Source organism: Dipodomys merriami, unplaced genomic scaffold (genome assembly GCF_024711535.1).
Source record: "Dipodomys merriami isolate MVZ:Mamm:240054 unplaced genomic scaffold, mDipMer1.0.p SCAF_5, whole genome shotgun sequence".
In the NCBI taxonomy this organism is placed as follows: domain Eukaryota; kingdom Metazoa; phylum Chordata; class Mammalia; order Rodentia; family Heteromyidae; genus Dipodomys; species Dipodomys merriami.
Window position 1 is genome coordinate 70795300 of NW_027206068.1, and position 13866 is coordinate 70809165.

The 13866-nt window shown below is 46.1% G+C and overlaps 1 protein-coding gene across 1 annotated transcript; it reads left to right on the forward strand.

The window, feature by feature from the left end:
* Positions 1–7959: 7959 nt before the first annotated feature.
* Gstk1 (glutathione S-transferase kappa 1) lies at positions 7960–13866 on the forward strand. Its single transcript, XM_069996938.1, has 8 exons — positions 7960–8131; positions 8587–8668; positions 8817–8945; positions 9269–9369; positions 9508–9543; positions 11684–11800; positions 12184–12277; positions 12582–13866. Exons 1-8 carry the CDS (start codon positions 8060–8062, stop codon positions 12629–12631), a joined length of 681 nt encoding a protein of 226 aa, XP_069853039.1. The 5' UTR covers positions 7960–8059; the 3' UTR covers positions 12632–13866.

The window sequence follows — 13866 nt, forward strand, 5'->3', positions numbered from 1 at the left end:
TTTTAAATTAGAATGAAGCAATTCCCAGCCAGAGTCAAAGGGCCCTTGGAGTAACTGGTTCACGAGCTCCTGTCAACCTACAGACGCTCATTGACATGCCCACTGCAGACTACTAGCTGCTCTGACAGAAGGAAACCCACATAGGGACATTTAGGCACATGGACTAAATCTGTGTCTAGAATGTTACTTTTTCCCCAGATGGGGGAAAAAGATGATCAGTTCAAGAAATGAGATTTGATCACTAGAGAGCTTAAAATCCCAGCTGAAAATACAGGTTTGTTTGTTCATTTTTCCTCACAGAATGAATACAAAAATAAAAATACTTGAGAAACCTGAAATTTGCTTAGGGATTGACCTTGTAAACCAAGAAGGAAAACAGCATCATAGAAATTCCTACAGCATAATCCATGCAGAAGGAACTGAATATTTTCTAACATTTCTGAAACCAAAAACAAGTAAGGAAAAGTAGACAAGGTTTGGAAAAAAAGGAAATGGCTCCCAGGGAGTCAATGCAGGTCCACAAAGGTTGGCTCAAATCACAGCCTCTAAAGAACTCGATTACAAAGGCTCACCATCCCCTCCACCACTTACAAGATTTATGACAATGTCATCATCAATAAAATGGAGATGATGGCAGTGGCACTACCTGAGCAGCCACTGAGAGGTGTTCATTTCTTTAAAAGATAAACAAGATGAGTGGTTCCAAAAAAATGTGGCACCTGTATACAATGGAGTTAGAAAGAATAATATTTTATTTGCATAGAAATGGATGGACCTAGAACAAATCATATTAAGTGAGCTAAGCTGAATTCAGAGACACAAACAGTGTGTCTTTTCTTTCATATGCAGAAGTTAGATCTAAAACACACTGGGACATGATAAATTATAAAAGACTCTAGACACTCACACACAGTCAGACCAAAGGAGGATACTCTTAGGAGAGGAACACAAAGGTGCAATGCTTATATAAAATAGTATTTGTCAAAATGAACTCCAGGAAATGGAAACAAGAGGGGTTTTTTGTACTTTCTTGCTGATTTTTTTTCTTTCTTTTTGTCTTGTTTGTTTATCTATCTTTGGGAAGGAAAAGGGAGCACAGAAATGGAGGGACAAAGGATGAATAAATGAAGCAGTAGCACTCACTAGACACTACTTTGGAAATAATATATAACTTGTGGGGGAGGGGGAAGTGGAAGGAAAAAACTGGTAGAAAATGAAGGAAGAGGTGACACTATCAAAAAGAAATATACTCATCACCTGACTTATGAAACTGTAACTGCTCTGTGCATGGCCTTTATAATAACAATTAATTAAAATTTAATTAAAGTTAAATTTACCATTAGACGGAGTAGGAATTCTAGTCCTATAGACCCAAAAACTATAAATGCATGTCCCCACCAAGACATGCAGATATATATATACATGTATATATGTGTATATATATATATATGTTCATAGTACTCCATATCTGGGAATAACGCAAATGTCCATCAACTGTGGGTGGATAAAGAAAATGTGGCACATCCATAGAGTGAAATATTTTTCAACAATAGAAAATAAGAACTACTGATATATGCTACAACGTGGATAAGTCTGGAAGTTACTATGGCTAATCTAAATATTCCACTGCAAAAGATTGCAGTATTATATAATTCAGTTTATATGAAATGTCTATAAAAGGTGAATCTGTAGACTTAAAGCAAGATCAGAGGTTTCCTGGGGCCTTAGAGTGACTATAAACCAGCCCCGGGAAGCTTATAGGATAACGGAAATGTCCTAAGTTTGGGTCGTGGTCAGGGCCATACAACTACTAACCAGTATTGAATGGTGTACTTAATAGTTGGATTTTATGGTACACAAATTAAGCTCCTGGAAAAAAAATGGTACCTATTCATAGTATTGTTGTTAAGGACTAAACTAGTTCATATTTACAAAGCTGGTAATACAGTATCTGAAATACAGTAATCTTCATGGGTATTTGCTATATAAAAGTAAATATTTGTGGCTATGTGGTTCATCACAGTAGTACATTAAGAATACTTCCTGTATGTTTTCTATGTTTTCTGCACTTCTGAGTACATAAGCAATAGAACTACAACTTTTCTATCAAATGTAAATTTTTTTAAAATTACATAAAACTTGAAATCATTCAAATAGAAACTATAAAACTAGTCACATGTCCGAGTCTCTACCTGCCCTGGTTTCAGCCTCATCTCTCATAATGCTCTCCTCCAAATCCTTCACCTGAAGAAAATTTCAGTTCCCCAAGACTCCAGACAACAAGGTTTTGCATACACTGCTGTCTCCAAATGAAATACTACAGTTTTTTCCCTCTGTCCCTTAGACTGGATGTTTATATCCTGACAAAATCAAATGTTAATATCCTAAATCCCAGTGCCAGTGGCTCAGGTCTGTAATCCTAGCTACTCAGGAGATGAGATCTGAGGATTGTGGTTCGAAGCCAGCCCAGGCAGAAGAGTCCATGAGATTCTTGCCTCCAATAAGCTACTCAGAAAAAGCTGGAAGTGGCACTGTGGCTCAAGTGGTAGGGCACTAGCTTTGAGCATAGAGAGGGCTCAGGTACAGAGCCCAAGCCCTGAGTTCAAACCCCAGCATTGGCAAAAAAAAAAAAAAAAAAAAAGGAATCCATTTTTAGACCTGAATTTAAAGATAATTCTCAATGTCCTTTCAAATTCTCAGAGAGTTTCTGATGAAAATGTTTCCATATTTCTTCCCATCGTCATTAGTCGGTTTTGTGTTACTACAACGAAATCTCAGAGGCAATTAATTCTGAGAAAAATATATATATACATATATATGTGTGTGTATATATATATATATATATATATATATATATATATATATATATATATAAAATGGTTCTGAAGTTTCAAGGCCAAAATTGGGTAGTCCTACTGCTTGGACCTCTAATGACAGTACTGGTTATCGATAGTAAAGAACATAAAACTATTCAAATCTGGAGCTAGGAAGCAGAGAAATGGGAATGGGGGAAGAGAGAGTGAATGAGTCCAGGGTCCCACAATCCTCTTCAAGGACACATGCCCAGTGACCTCAGGACCTCCCACAAATCCCTACTCCTTAAATGCCCACAGCACGAGCTGCTTGGAGACCAAGCTTTCACATGTGCCTTTGGGGGGACAGTCAACATTTCAACATTCAAATTATAAAATCTCTAATGACATTACTTCCAAAGAATTTATGATGGGAGAAATATCAAGATTACTACACTAGGTGGCACTGTGATATTATGTACAGGTCCTCTGGGGACACAAACCAGAGTCAGCTAAAGAGTTGCCTCAACTAGACTTTGGCTCCTTAGTGGGGGTTGAAAAAAGGAGGAGGAGAGGTGGGGAAAAGAAGAGAAGGGGAGGGGAAGGAAGGAGGAAAGATGGGGAGAGAAGGGAAGGAAGGAGGGAGGGAAGAGGGAATTACAATGGCTTTAAAGAGCCTATGAAAAAGTGAAGAGAAATTGCCCATGATCCCTGATATTCCTGATATTGTTTTGTTTCTGTTCCAGTCCATTTATACATACCACAGACCCATATTACTATATCCACTTTGTTGTTTACAATATAGTCTTGCTAAATTTACCCACACATACGCACAGAGGCTGGTCTCCAACTTTGATCCTGATCTCTACCTTCTGAGTAGCTGGGATTACCAACCTGAGCCACTGCACCCAGCTTCACAAAGGATTAAGCACACAAAAATCAATTCATGTGATTCACTGCATTACCAAAATAAAGCATATTATGATCATCTTAATAGATATAAAACATTTTGAAAAAGGCCAGTATTATTTCATGACTAAAATTAATAACCTCATTAAATAAAAACTTTATTAAAAACCTGCACTCATAACCTCATATCACATTATATTGTGTAGACAATCCTGTATATGTCATAAATTCTTCCAAATGCTGAGTCAGGGCTTGCTCATTTGCAAAACAAGGATATAAGCTTGAACTATTCTCCACAGAGATTGTACTATTAGACACTCCCACTGATTACTTAAGAACATTCACCAACACTGAGTCATCAGACTTTGATCTTGGTGAGGTTGATAGATAAAACCAAATCAATGTAGATTTAGCTGACATATTTCATAATGTATGAGCAAGCAAGAGCTTTTAAAAAATTCATTGAAAAGCATCTAAAGTTTATTCCTGTGAATTTTTATTTTCACTTGCCCATTTCCCCACTGGGTTTCTTTTCCTTTAATACACTGAACTTTAGCTGTTTCCTCCTCAGGATAAGTAAAGTGAGCTTTTGACTCAGAGAATGTTTTTTATCAGTCTTTATGTAACTTACTGGATTTCCCAAGCAGATTTCTTAAAAACTTGAATACAACTGGATGTGTCAACCATTTAAGTTTCTCCACCTGGCATTACAGTTAGTAGGGCTGTCCATACTTCCAATTTTTATGACTATTTTTATAAGTATCTATTTTTAACAACTAAATACTGGATCTGTTTAGAGATCTTCCAAGTATAAGACCTGACAAAAGGCCCCAACTACATGTTTAAACATCTCAGTTGCTAAAATGCCATTTATTCAATAATGCATCTTGGACTTATTTGAAAAAGCAACTTATTTACTTGTGCCAGTATTTCTTGTTTCAACAGTTCTGATCAATATCTAGGGTTCAACTAAACAAGCAAGAAGCCAATAGCCTGTGGCTAACTCTGTGCTTCAGCCTAACTTACTACAGAAATAAACTAAAAGCTAGGAATCTCCTCCTATCTCAGCCAACTACACAAGTCCAATCATAAGAGTCAATCACATACAGCCTAGGTTCAGCAGCCGCAATCCACTGATCATACTCTGTTCAAATGAAAACTCACACTACAAATGTGAGCTGCATTGATCGACTCAAAGGGGTGACATGAATTAAGATGCGAAATAATAATAATAATAATAAATGGAGTATGCAAAAGGAGAATGGGGATTTTATGGTAGAGAGCCTTGATAGTGCATCCACTTTGCCCAGCTGATCAACTTTGTCATCATCACAAGTCATGTTGATATTGTATACTCTCTGGTGAGATGTGAGGAGAAGAGCATCTCACCACCATGATATTCTCCAAAATCCGTAACTCCAGTCTACTCCTGAGAGAATCTCAGTCAAATCCAAGAGGAGAAAGTATTCTACAAACTAGCTGACCAGTATTTTCAACAGTATCAAGATTATAAAACACAGACCAAGAAACATTCATAGATAAGAGGAAACTAGTAAAAAGAACATTAGTGAGAAAACTGGAGGAATCTGAATAAAGTCTGCAATTTAATTAATAGCAAGGTAGCAATGTTAATTTCTTAGTTTTTATTATACCACATCTATGTATTATTCACATTAGGAGAAGCCAGGGGAAGGAGTTTTCAGGAATGCTTTTCTCAAGTCCCAAACTATTTCCAAATATGTTTTTAGAAACAATTCATCTACTTTTAAAGCAAAACCTTATACTTCCATGTTGAATTATTTCATGCATACTTTCAAGTTAATATTACAAGAGAAAAACAAAGGTACAATTGTTCGGCTTCAGCAGTCGTTAACCAATGAATTTACAAATGAGTATCATTTCTCATTTCTATTTTGTATGTTCTACTCAGTCAGTGTAATTCAGTGTTATGTTACTTTAACAAATATTGATATAATCAGTTTATAAAGAGGAAAGGTTTACTTGCTTTGACGTTGGGGGTATCCATCTATATTTGGTGATCCTATTGTTTGGGGAAGTGTCTGAAGCATGGCACCATCACAGAGGGGGTAGAAGGTGAAGCCTTCTCAAGGCCAGGACTCTAAAGAGACAAAGAGGAGCAGATCACTTCTACAGTCCCTTCTAGGGCATGCTCCAATCGCCTTCACCAGTGATGACCTTCACCAACCCCCCTTTTTAAAGTTTCTACCTCATACCATGGCTGCTATTCAGATTGTATAAGTCTTTTATTTGTGCCAGTGTTGGGGCTTGAACTCAGGGCCATGCACTGTCGCTGAGCCTTTTTCTCAAGGCTGGTGCTCTACCACTTGAGCTATACCTCTACTTCCCGCTATTTGGTGTTTAACTGTAGACGAGAGCCCCAAGGACTTTGCTGCCCCTGGCTTTGGACTGAAATCCTCAATAGGTAGGATGATAGGCACTGCCCATTTCTTTGGGACAGAGCCTTTAAGGCATGGGCCTTTGGGAGACATTACAGAGGAATCTATAGCATATTCCATGTGCAGGTACTGGCTTGATCTTGGTACTCTCATAGTCTAGACCTATTTCCTAATGAATATAAGTGAGCAATGGAATCTGTTCTGTGCTTTCTCATTTATAAAATAATTTTAATTCAATTGAATGTGATTCTTTATATATCCTTGTAGTAAATAAAGTCTCAGCTAACAGGGTGTATTTGCAAACCCAAGTTCCCCACTGTTCCTATAAACATTGCTATAGTGAAGTTATCCCAGCCCTGACTAGCCCTGTCTCTTTCAGTCTCTCAAAAAAAAAAATGTAAAAATGTCCTTCACTTTTCTGCTCATTTAACATGATCTTTAATCGGAGGTAACACATGTGTGACATACCAGGTGTTAATTTCAAGATTTGTGGTGGGTTTTTTTCCGAAACTTTGCTAAGCTCTTCTCCAGGTTGCAGTAAGTAGATGGAATAGGACCCTTACTCAGCCAAAGTTTCACTTTCTAATACTCCACTGTGTTCTGAAAAGAGTAAATGGAAAATTCCAGAAACACACAGTTCAAAAACGTGAAGTTATGAGTGTTTCTGGGTCTGTATCATGACTCCCTTCGAGGGAGGCAAATCACTCCTCCACTGGGGGTATCTGCTCTGCGTAGGCTACCGCCTCCGGGTCGGTGTCTAATCTGGTGACCAGACCAAACCTGGCAGTGCTGGATTCCATGCTGGTAACCCTTGTAGCCCGTACGCTACCTTGATCATCTCTAAAGCGCTAACTCACGCACTAACGCGCGCCCTCCGCGTGCACGTGCGGGCCCAGGGCTGCCCAGGGCCGCTCCACCCGTCCGCGCAGGGTCCGGGCACACGGAAGGGCTCTCCCCTGGTCTCGGGTAGGAGCCGCCGCGGGGGGGCCGCGGGAACCTGAGGGGCTTCTCCCCCGGGTCCGCGAGGTTCACGCCAGCTCACTGTACGCTCGCGCTCGCTGGAGCGGCGGCGCCTTCCGGCCCCGCACCTGCCCTGTCCCCCCCGCCCGGGACAGAGCTCCCGAGAGAACTGGCCAAAGGCGCGCAACCCGGGCAGAGGCTCCGAGGGCCTGTCAGACCCGCTCGGCACCAGACCCCACGCCAGGGCAGGGTGCGGAGTGCAGCCACCGGCGCCCCCCACCGCGCTTCCCCGAACCCTGGACACCGTCCTGCTCCCACTCGCGCTGGAGCCCGGTCCCGCCCCGCCGGGGGGAGGCCTCCGGGGCGGGGTCTCCGGAGGCTGCGCACTGGCGCGGAAGGGGGGGAGGACTACCTGTAAGTGCGACCGAACGGAGATGGGGCGGGCACTGCGCTGCCAGCGCGCTGGGGGCGGTGCCAGGGGCGGGGGGCGGAGCCTGCTGCGGGGGGCGATGTCTGCGCACTGGGGGGGCGGTGCCAGCGCGCCGGGGGGCGGTGTCTCGCGTGGGGGGCGGTGCCAGGGGCGGGGGCGGAGCCTGCTGCCGGGGGCGATGTGTGCGCGCCGGGGGGCGGTGTCTCGCGCGGGGGGCGGTGCCAGGGGCGGGGGAGGGCGGAGCCTGCTGCCGGGGGAGATGTGTGCGCCGGGGGGCGGTGCTAGCGCGCCGGGGGGGCGGTGCCTGCGCACCGGGGGGATGTGTGCGCGCCGGGGGGGGCGGTGCCAGCGCGCCGGGGGGCGGGGTCTCGCGCGGGGGGCGGTGCCAGCGCGCCAGGGGGCGGGGCATGCCTCCGGGGGGCGGTGCCCGAGTGCCGGGGACGGTGCCCGTCGCCGGGGGTGGTGTCTGCGCGCCCGGGACGCAGGGACCTGGAGCAGTTAGTTGCTCTTCCGTGGTCTGACTTTCCCGTGTTTTCACCTGCAGCGGCAGCATGGGGCCCGGGCCGCGCACTCTGGAGTTCTTCTACGATGTGATGTCCCCCTACTCCTGGCTGGGCTTCGAGGTGACCTGGGGGACAGGGGCAGACCGGCCGCGGCCTGGAGGGCAGAGGCACCGCGAGCGCGGGGAGCCCCCTGGGCAGAAGTCTGGAATTCTGGCGCAGCCCTGGGGGGTGGAGGGGCCGTGGACAGGCAAAGTGCGTCCCGGCTCAAGGTCACCTTGTGCCATCGCCGGCTCCGAGTCGAGCCCTCACCCCCCAAGACAGGGCAGCCTCGGGGTTCAGAAGAGAACAGGGGATGGATACACCAAGGAGCCGAGGGGGGATCCACGGCTACCACCAGCCTGTGACGTCAGTGTGGGGGTCGGGGTGCCAGGCAGGATGGAACCCGTCCAGTGGTGCAAAGGTTTGGGGATCCGGAGGAGCGAGTTTGTCGCCCTTTGCTCTGGGCCCTGTCACTTTCTCCGAAGTCTTTCTGGAGTCTTCCACACACTGGCTCTCCTTTGCCTCCACGCGGACAGGTCCTGTGCAGATACCAAAAGCTCTGGAACATCAAGCTGAAGTTGCAGCCCACCCTCCTCGGGGGCGTCATGCGGAGCAGCGGTAGGAAGGGGGAGACCTCTGAGGAGCGGGTGAGAGGCTGTGAGGAAGGGGCTGGTAATCTGCCCTGTGGGGGATCCCCAGGGCGGGTCTGCCAACCCTGAGACCCTCGAGTTGCCTCTCACCAACTTGCCCCAACTCTCCACACCAGGAAACCAGGCGCCGGGTCTGTTGCCCGCCAAGGCCCGGTACATGAAAGGTGACCTTAATCTCCTGAAAAGGCATTTCCAGGTGCCCTTGAATTTCCCCAACGATTTCTTCTCTGAGGTTGTTCCCAAAGGTAAAGAGGTGGGGTGCGGCTGGGGATCTGGGGCAGCAGTGATCAGAGCAGTTGACTAAAGGGCCAGGAAGCAGGGGCTTGCTTGGAAGACTTAACTCAGGCTAATCTAAGCGTTGGTATGGGGGAAACGTTCTTGGTGACATAAGGAGAAGCCAAGCAGGGCAAGTCAGTTATGAACAGTTTTGTGAAAGGCCACAAGTGAGTGAGCCTGGGAAAGCCAGCACCTGGGGTGAGCTGGCCCTCCCTCCCTCCATCTGAATACTTGGGAGAGAAGCCCTACACCCTAGTGTCTGTGTACAAACCTCCCCACCTCCACCCCGCAGGAACCCTGGCAGCCATGCGATTCCTCACCGCAGTCAACATGGAGCAACCACAGATGCTGGAGAAGGTGTCCAGGGAGCTGTGGATGCGCATCTGGTCACGGGTGAGGGCTTGGCTCTGGGAATCTGCCATTGGGAAGTTTGGATGATGGCCTGACTTTGCCATGCCACTTTCCAGAGGGAGGGCTCAGCCATCCTGCCTCCTGACAGTGTTTTCCTGCTGAGTGTTCTCTTCTTCCCAGAATGAAGACATAGCTGCACCCCAGAGTATCCTAGAGGTAAGTACTGCAGCCCCACCCATGGCGGTCCTAGAGACTATGGCAACTGCTGGCCTTTGGGGATAAAGCAAAGACTCATTTTCATAGTGTGTGGGAAAGGTCATAGAGAGAAAGAATGTCTGTGTTTGAGAGGGCAAATGAATGCAAAGCTGGCACAAAGAGGATTCTCAAAAGAATTTCCCACCAAGCTATGATCCTAGTTACTCAGGAGGCTAAGATCTGAGGTTGGAGGTTAGAAGCTAGTCTAGGCAGACAAATCTGAGAGACTCTTACCTACAACCAATCACCAAAAAAAAAAAAAAAAAAAAAAAAAAGCCAGAAAAAAAAGCTAGAAGTGTAAGTGTGTCTCAAGTGGTAGAGCCTTGAGCAAAAGTACTAAGCAGGGCCCCTGAGTTCAAGTACCAGCACCAAAAGAATGAGGGGGGGAGGGGGATTTCTCAGAGGCTTAAAGTGTAGCTCAGTGTTAAGATTGCGAGCTTAGCATGCATGAGGAAGAGATGATCAACTTTGCAAAACCCCAGATGTGGGTAGAACCCAGCCTCCAAAGACTCCAACACAAACCTCACCAACAGATGCAGAGTGGAAAGCAGGAGACTAAAAAGACCTAGAAACGATAAGGGCCTGGTGCCAAAATTATACAGACAGAAATGGCAGCAAATTGAAAGTGCTCAAAACACCGAAATCCATGCAGAGACAAGAGCTTCAGATAAAAAAATGTTCAGTCAGGAAATTCAAAACAATACTTGTCTTCTAGTTTACAGGAGAGAGGTAAGGTATATTCATGTGTAATACATGAAATGGTAAACCATACCAAAGTTAAATGTGCAGAGAATGGTTAGTATATCTTCTGTGTCTTTATTTCATCAGAAAATAAGCATAATTTTATTTAACACTTTCCATGACACTTTTAACTATTTTTTGTATGCCAGTCCTGGGGCTTGAACTCAGAACCTGTACACTTTTTACTCAAAGCTGGTGCTCTATCACTTGTCTAGCTTTTTGGTGGTTGGAGATAAGAGTCTCACAACTGGGCACTATAATTATAGCTGCTCATGAGGCTGAGATCTGAGGATCACAGTTTGAAGCACGCCTGGCAAGAAAATCTGTGAAACTCTTTATGTCCAGCTAACTACCAAAAAAGCTGGAAGTGGAGCTGTGGTTCAAGTAGTAGAATACTTGAGAAAAATGCTTAAGGACAGTGCACAGACTCTGAATTCAAGCACCGGAACTGGTGTGCACGCTTTCAGCCTTCTGTGTAGCTAGGATTATAAGCATGAGCCTACCATGCTCATTTTTAACTTTTTGAAAGTTACATTTCCATATAACATCCCACATACTAGCCTTATTTTTGCTCACTTGTCCATTCCTTTATGCTGAACATTTCATCTGAGACTCAAATCTCTGATTTAACCTGCCATAGACAATGGTCCCTTAGCATAAACTTCATGACCTCCAGAATAAGGACATCAAGTCTCAGTACTCCACTTAACACTAGCCTTACCAGAAATACCCAGTGCCAACCCCACCCCCTAGGGCTCTGATGTTCTCTAGAGAATGCACAAGCTGGGGTTGGCATTTTTTTCAATTTGGGAGATTGTAATCTGCAACCAAAGTTGAGAACCACTGATCCAAAACTTCAACAATCACCCTTAAATGGAAACCTTTATCATTCTCATAAAACCAGGCATGTGACTATAGTCATGATCCCCTCCCACAATCCAGAGGAGTTAGAACCCAGTCCTTGATTCTACACAGCAAGAGATATTTAGGAATTCTGGGAGGTAGAAAGGAAATCACTTGGACTTGGAATCTAGCATTGCTACTGACAAGCTCTGTACCTGTTGAGCAGGTGATGTGTTCATTTTATCTCTTGTGAAAGGAGTAGGTGAGTCCAGCTAGTCTCTGTCCCCTGGAATTCAATCACCTGTGTCTGTGACTCTATGCCCCTGCTCTTTCTACTAATCTCAAGACTCTGAGTCAGGGAGACACTTTCTCCTGACAAGAATAGACTGTCACTTAGGAGTGGCTGAAGGCCTTACCGGGAAAACTTGAGGACAGAGAAGGAAAAGACTAGAGCTTTTGCATGAGCTCACAGTGTGGACACAGCGTGGACACAGCTGTGCTCTCTGCCATCTCTTAGGCTGCAGAGAAAGCAGGTTTGTCTGCAGAGCAAGCCCAAAACTTTCTGAAGAAGGCATCCACAGCAGAGGTGAAGAACAAGCTCAAGGAGACCACTGAGGCAGCCTGCAAATATGGGGTGAGAAACTGCTTCCAAGTCCCACCCTGAGGGTAGAGACTGTAAGTGTGGGGCTCTTCACTCGCTCCCCAAAGTCCCCTCCTCAGTATGAGTCCTCCTTAGTACTTCCAAACAACCCACTTGCTTCTCCTCTACCTGAGCCCAAGAAGGGAAGGGAAGAGACAGAAGTGGAGGATGAGACAAGAGCCAAAGCCTCTGTGCTACCGAAGCAGAAGAGGAACCCGATCCCATGAAGGCTCTTGGCAAAGATCCCTTCGTTGGTTTTCCTTCTGTACCAGCACCCCCCCCCACCCCCCCCCACACGTGTTGCCTGGAACTCCCACCCCACCCCCAATACACACCTGCTGCAGCACCTTCTCTCTACACTCTACTGTTCTCTGCAGGCCTTTGGGCTCCCTACCACTGTGGTCCATTTGGATGGTAAAACCCACATGTTATTTGGCTCTGACCGCATGGAGGTGCTAGCATACTTGCTGGGTAAGTTCAAGTTTCTATTCTGGGCCTTGATACCCACGCTTACTCCCGCTGACCAGAAGGAAGTGTTCAGAACAAGTTCTTAGCACTTCCAACAAGGAAGCAGTGCTGCTCAAGGCTGGACGTCAGGGTGGGGAGAAGGGGTGGGGGCAGGGGTGACTTCCTACTTCAGAGGAGAGAAGGAAGGCTTCTGGATCCTGAAGGCAAGCCTTGCTCATTCTAGAAAGCCCTAGGGCTCTGTGGGACCATCACACTGTTCACATAACCTGTGAACAGTGTGTGAACATCTCTAATTTTCTTTATCCAGGAGAGAAGTGGATGGGCCCTGTGCCTCTAACCCAGAGTGCCAGACTCTAAAACTGCAAAGTACTGGTATAAACCAGCAGGACACTGGCTTTGCCCCTCCCTCTCCCCCTTGGTGTGCTGGGTTTTGGGTATCTCTTCTGTGGTCTCAGGGGCAGTCTCTTCTACCTACCCCTACCAATCGTCCACCATTAGCCATGGCTGCCTTTACTTCTACACCTTCCCAAGTGCCTTTTGGAGAATCCCACATTCTGCTTGCCCACTAAATAAAGCCCATGCCAATATGCAGAAGATGTCTGGGTCAAGGTCTGCCCTGATACTGTTGGTGTATACTTGTTCCCGTAGTCGTATCTGTCCTACTCCAGGGGCTGGGGCAAGAACTCTTGCCAGACTCTCAGCCCTCTCAGTCCATGGTGGACGGATGTGTGTGAGGCACAGGAGACAGTCCCCATTTCTCTTACTTAGAAACCCAGGGATCTGTGTCAGAGACAGAAAACTAAACCCCATGAACTTACCAGCCAAGCAGCTTGCCACCTGACCAGCCACAGTGATGATGGTACCAGGGCTGGGACCAGAAACCCAATAAGAGGGGGAGCCAGTAGAGGGGGCCAGAGTTTGGCCCAACTTGTGCCCAAATATTTAAGCCAGGTCCAGTTACAAAGACCAATAGAACCAGAACAAAGTTAGTGCACAGAGACTTGGGAAAGGTCTTCACCCCTTCCTAGTTCTCGGTTCACTCACCAAGCAGATGCTGAGAACACCCCTGAGCCCCTGTCTCTGGCCTTTTATAACCCAAGTGCCCTCCAAAGTACTTTAGCCTTCCCATCCCCCAAGCCAGTTGTGAAGCACTATCCAAAGTTAGGGCTTCTGTCAGTGCCAGCATACATTCATCAGAATCCTGAGTTCCTGAGTTTCGATTACGCATTCACTACTGTGGGAAGAGTTCATTCTGAAACTGAGATCATATTGGCACACCTGTCTGGAACCAAGTACAGAGCCTTCAGAAGTGCTGGAAGCCTTGAACAGCCGATGCCATCTTCTCTTTGCCCCAGAAGAAGAACCAGAGAAGAACCAGAGCCCATCCCATCTGTTTTCTTCCTCTCACCCCTTTTTCCATCACCCAGGATTTAAAACCTGTATTCTCTGTGCCACAAGTACATTTCCAGGTTATGTCCAATCTTTACAAAGTTAAGAGGCAATTTAAAACAAAGTAGAGGTCCTCGTAGACAGGAGCTGCTGGAGCACAGTGAGTGTAGGAAGTTTTATGAATAAAGATCATTGTCCCCACA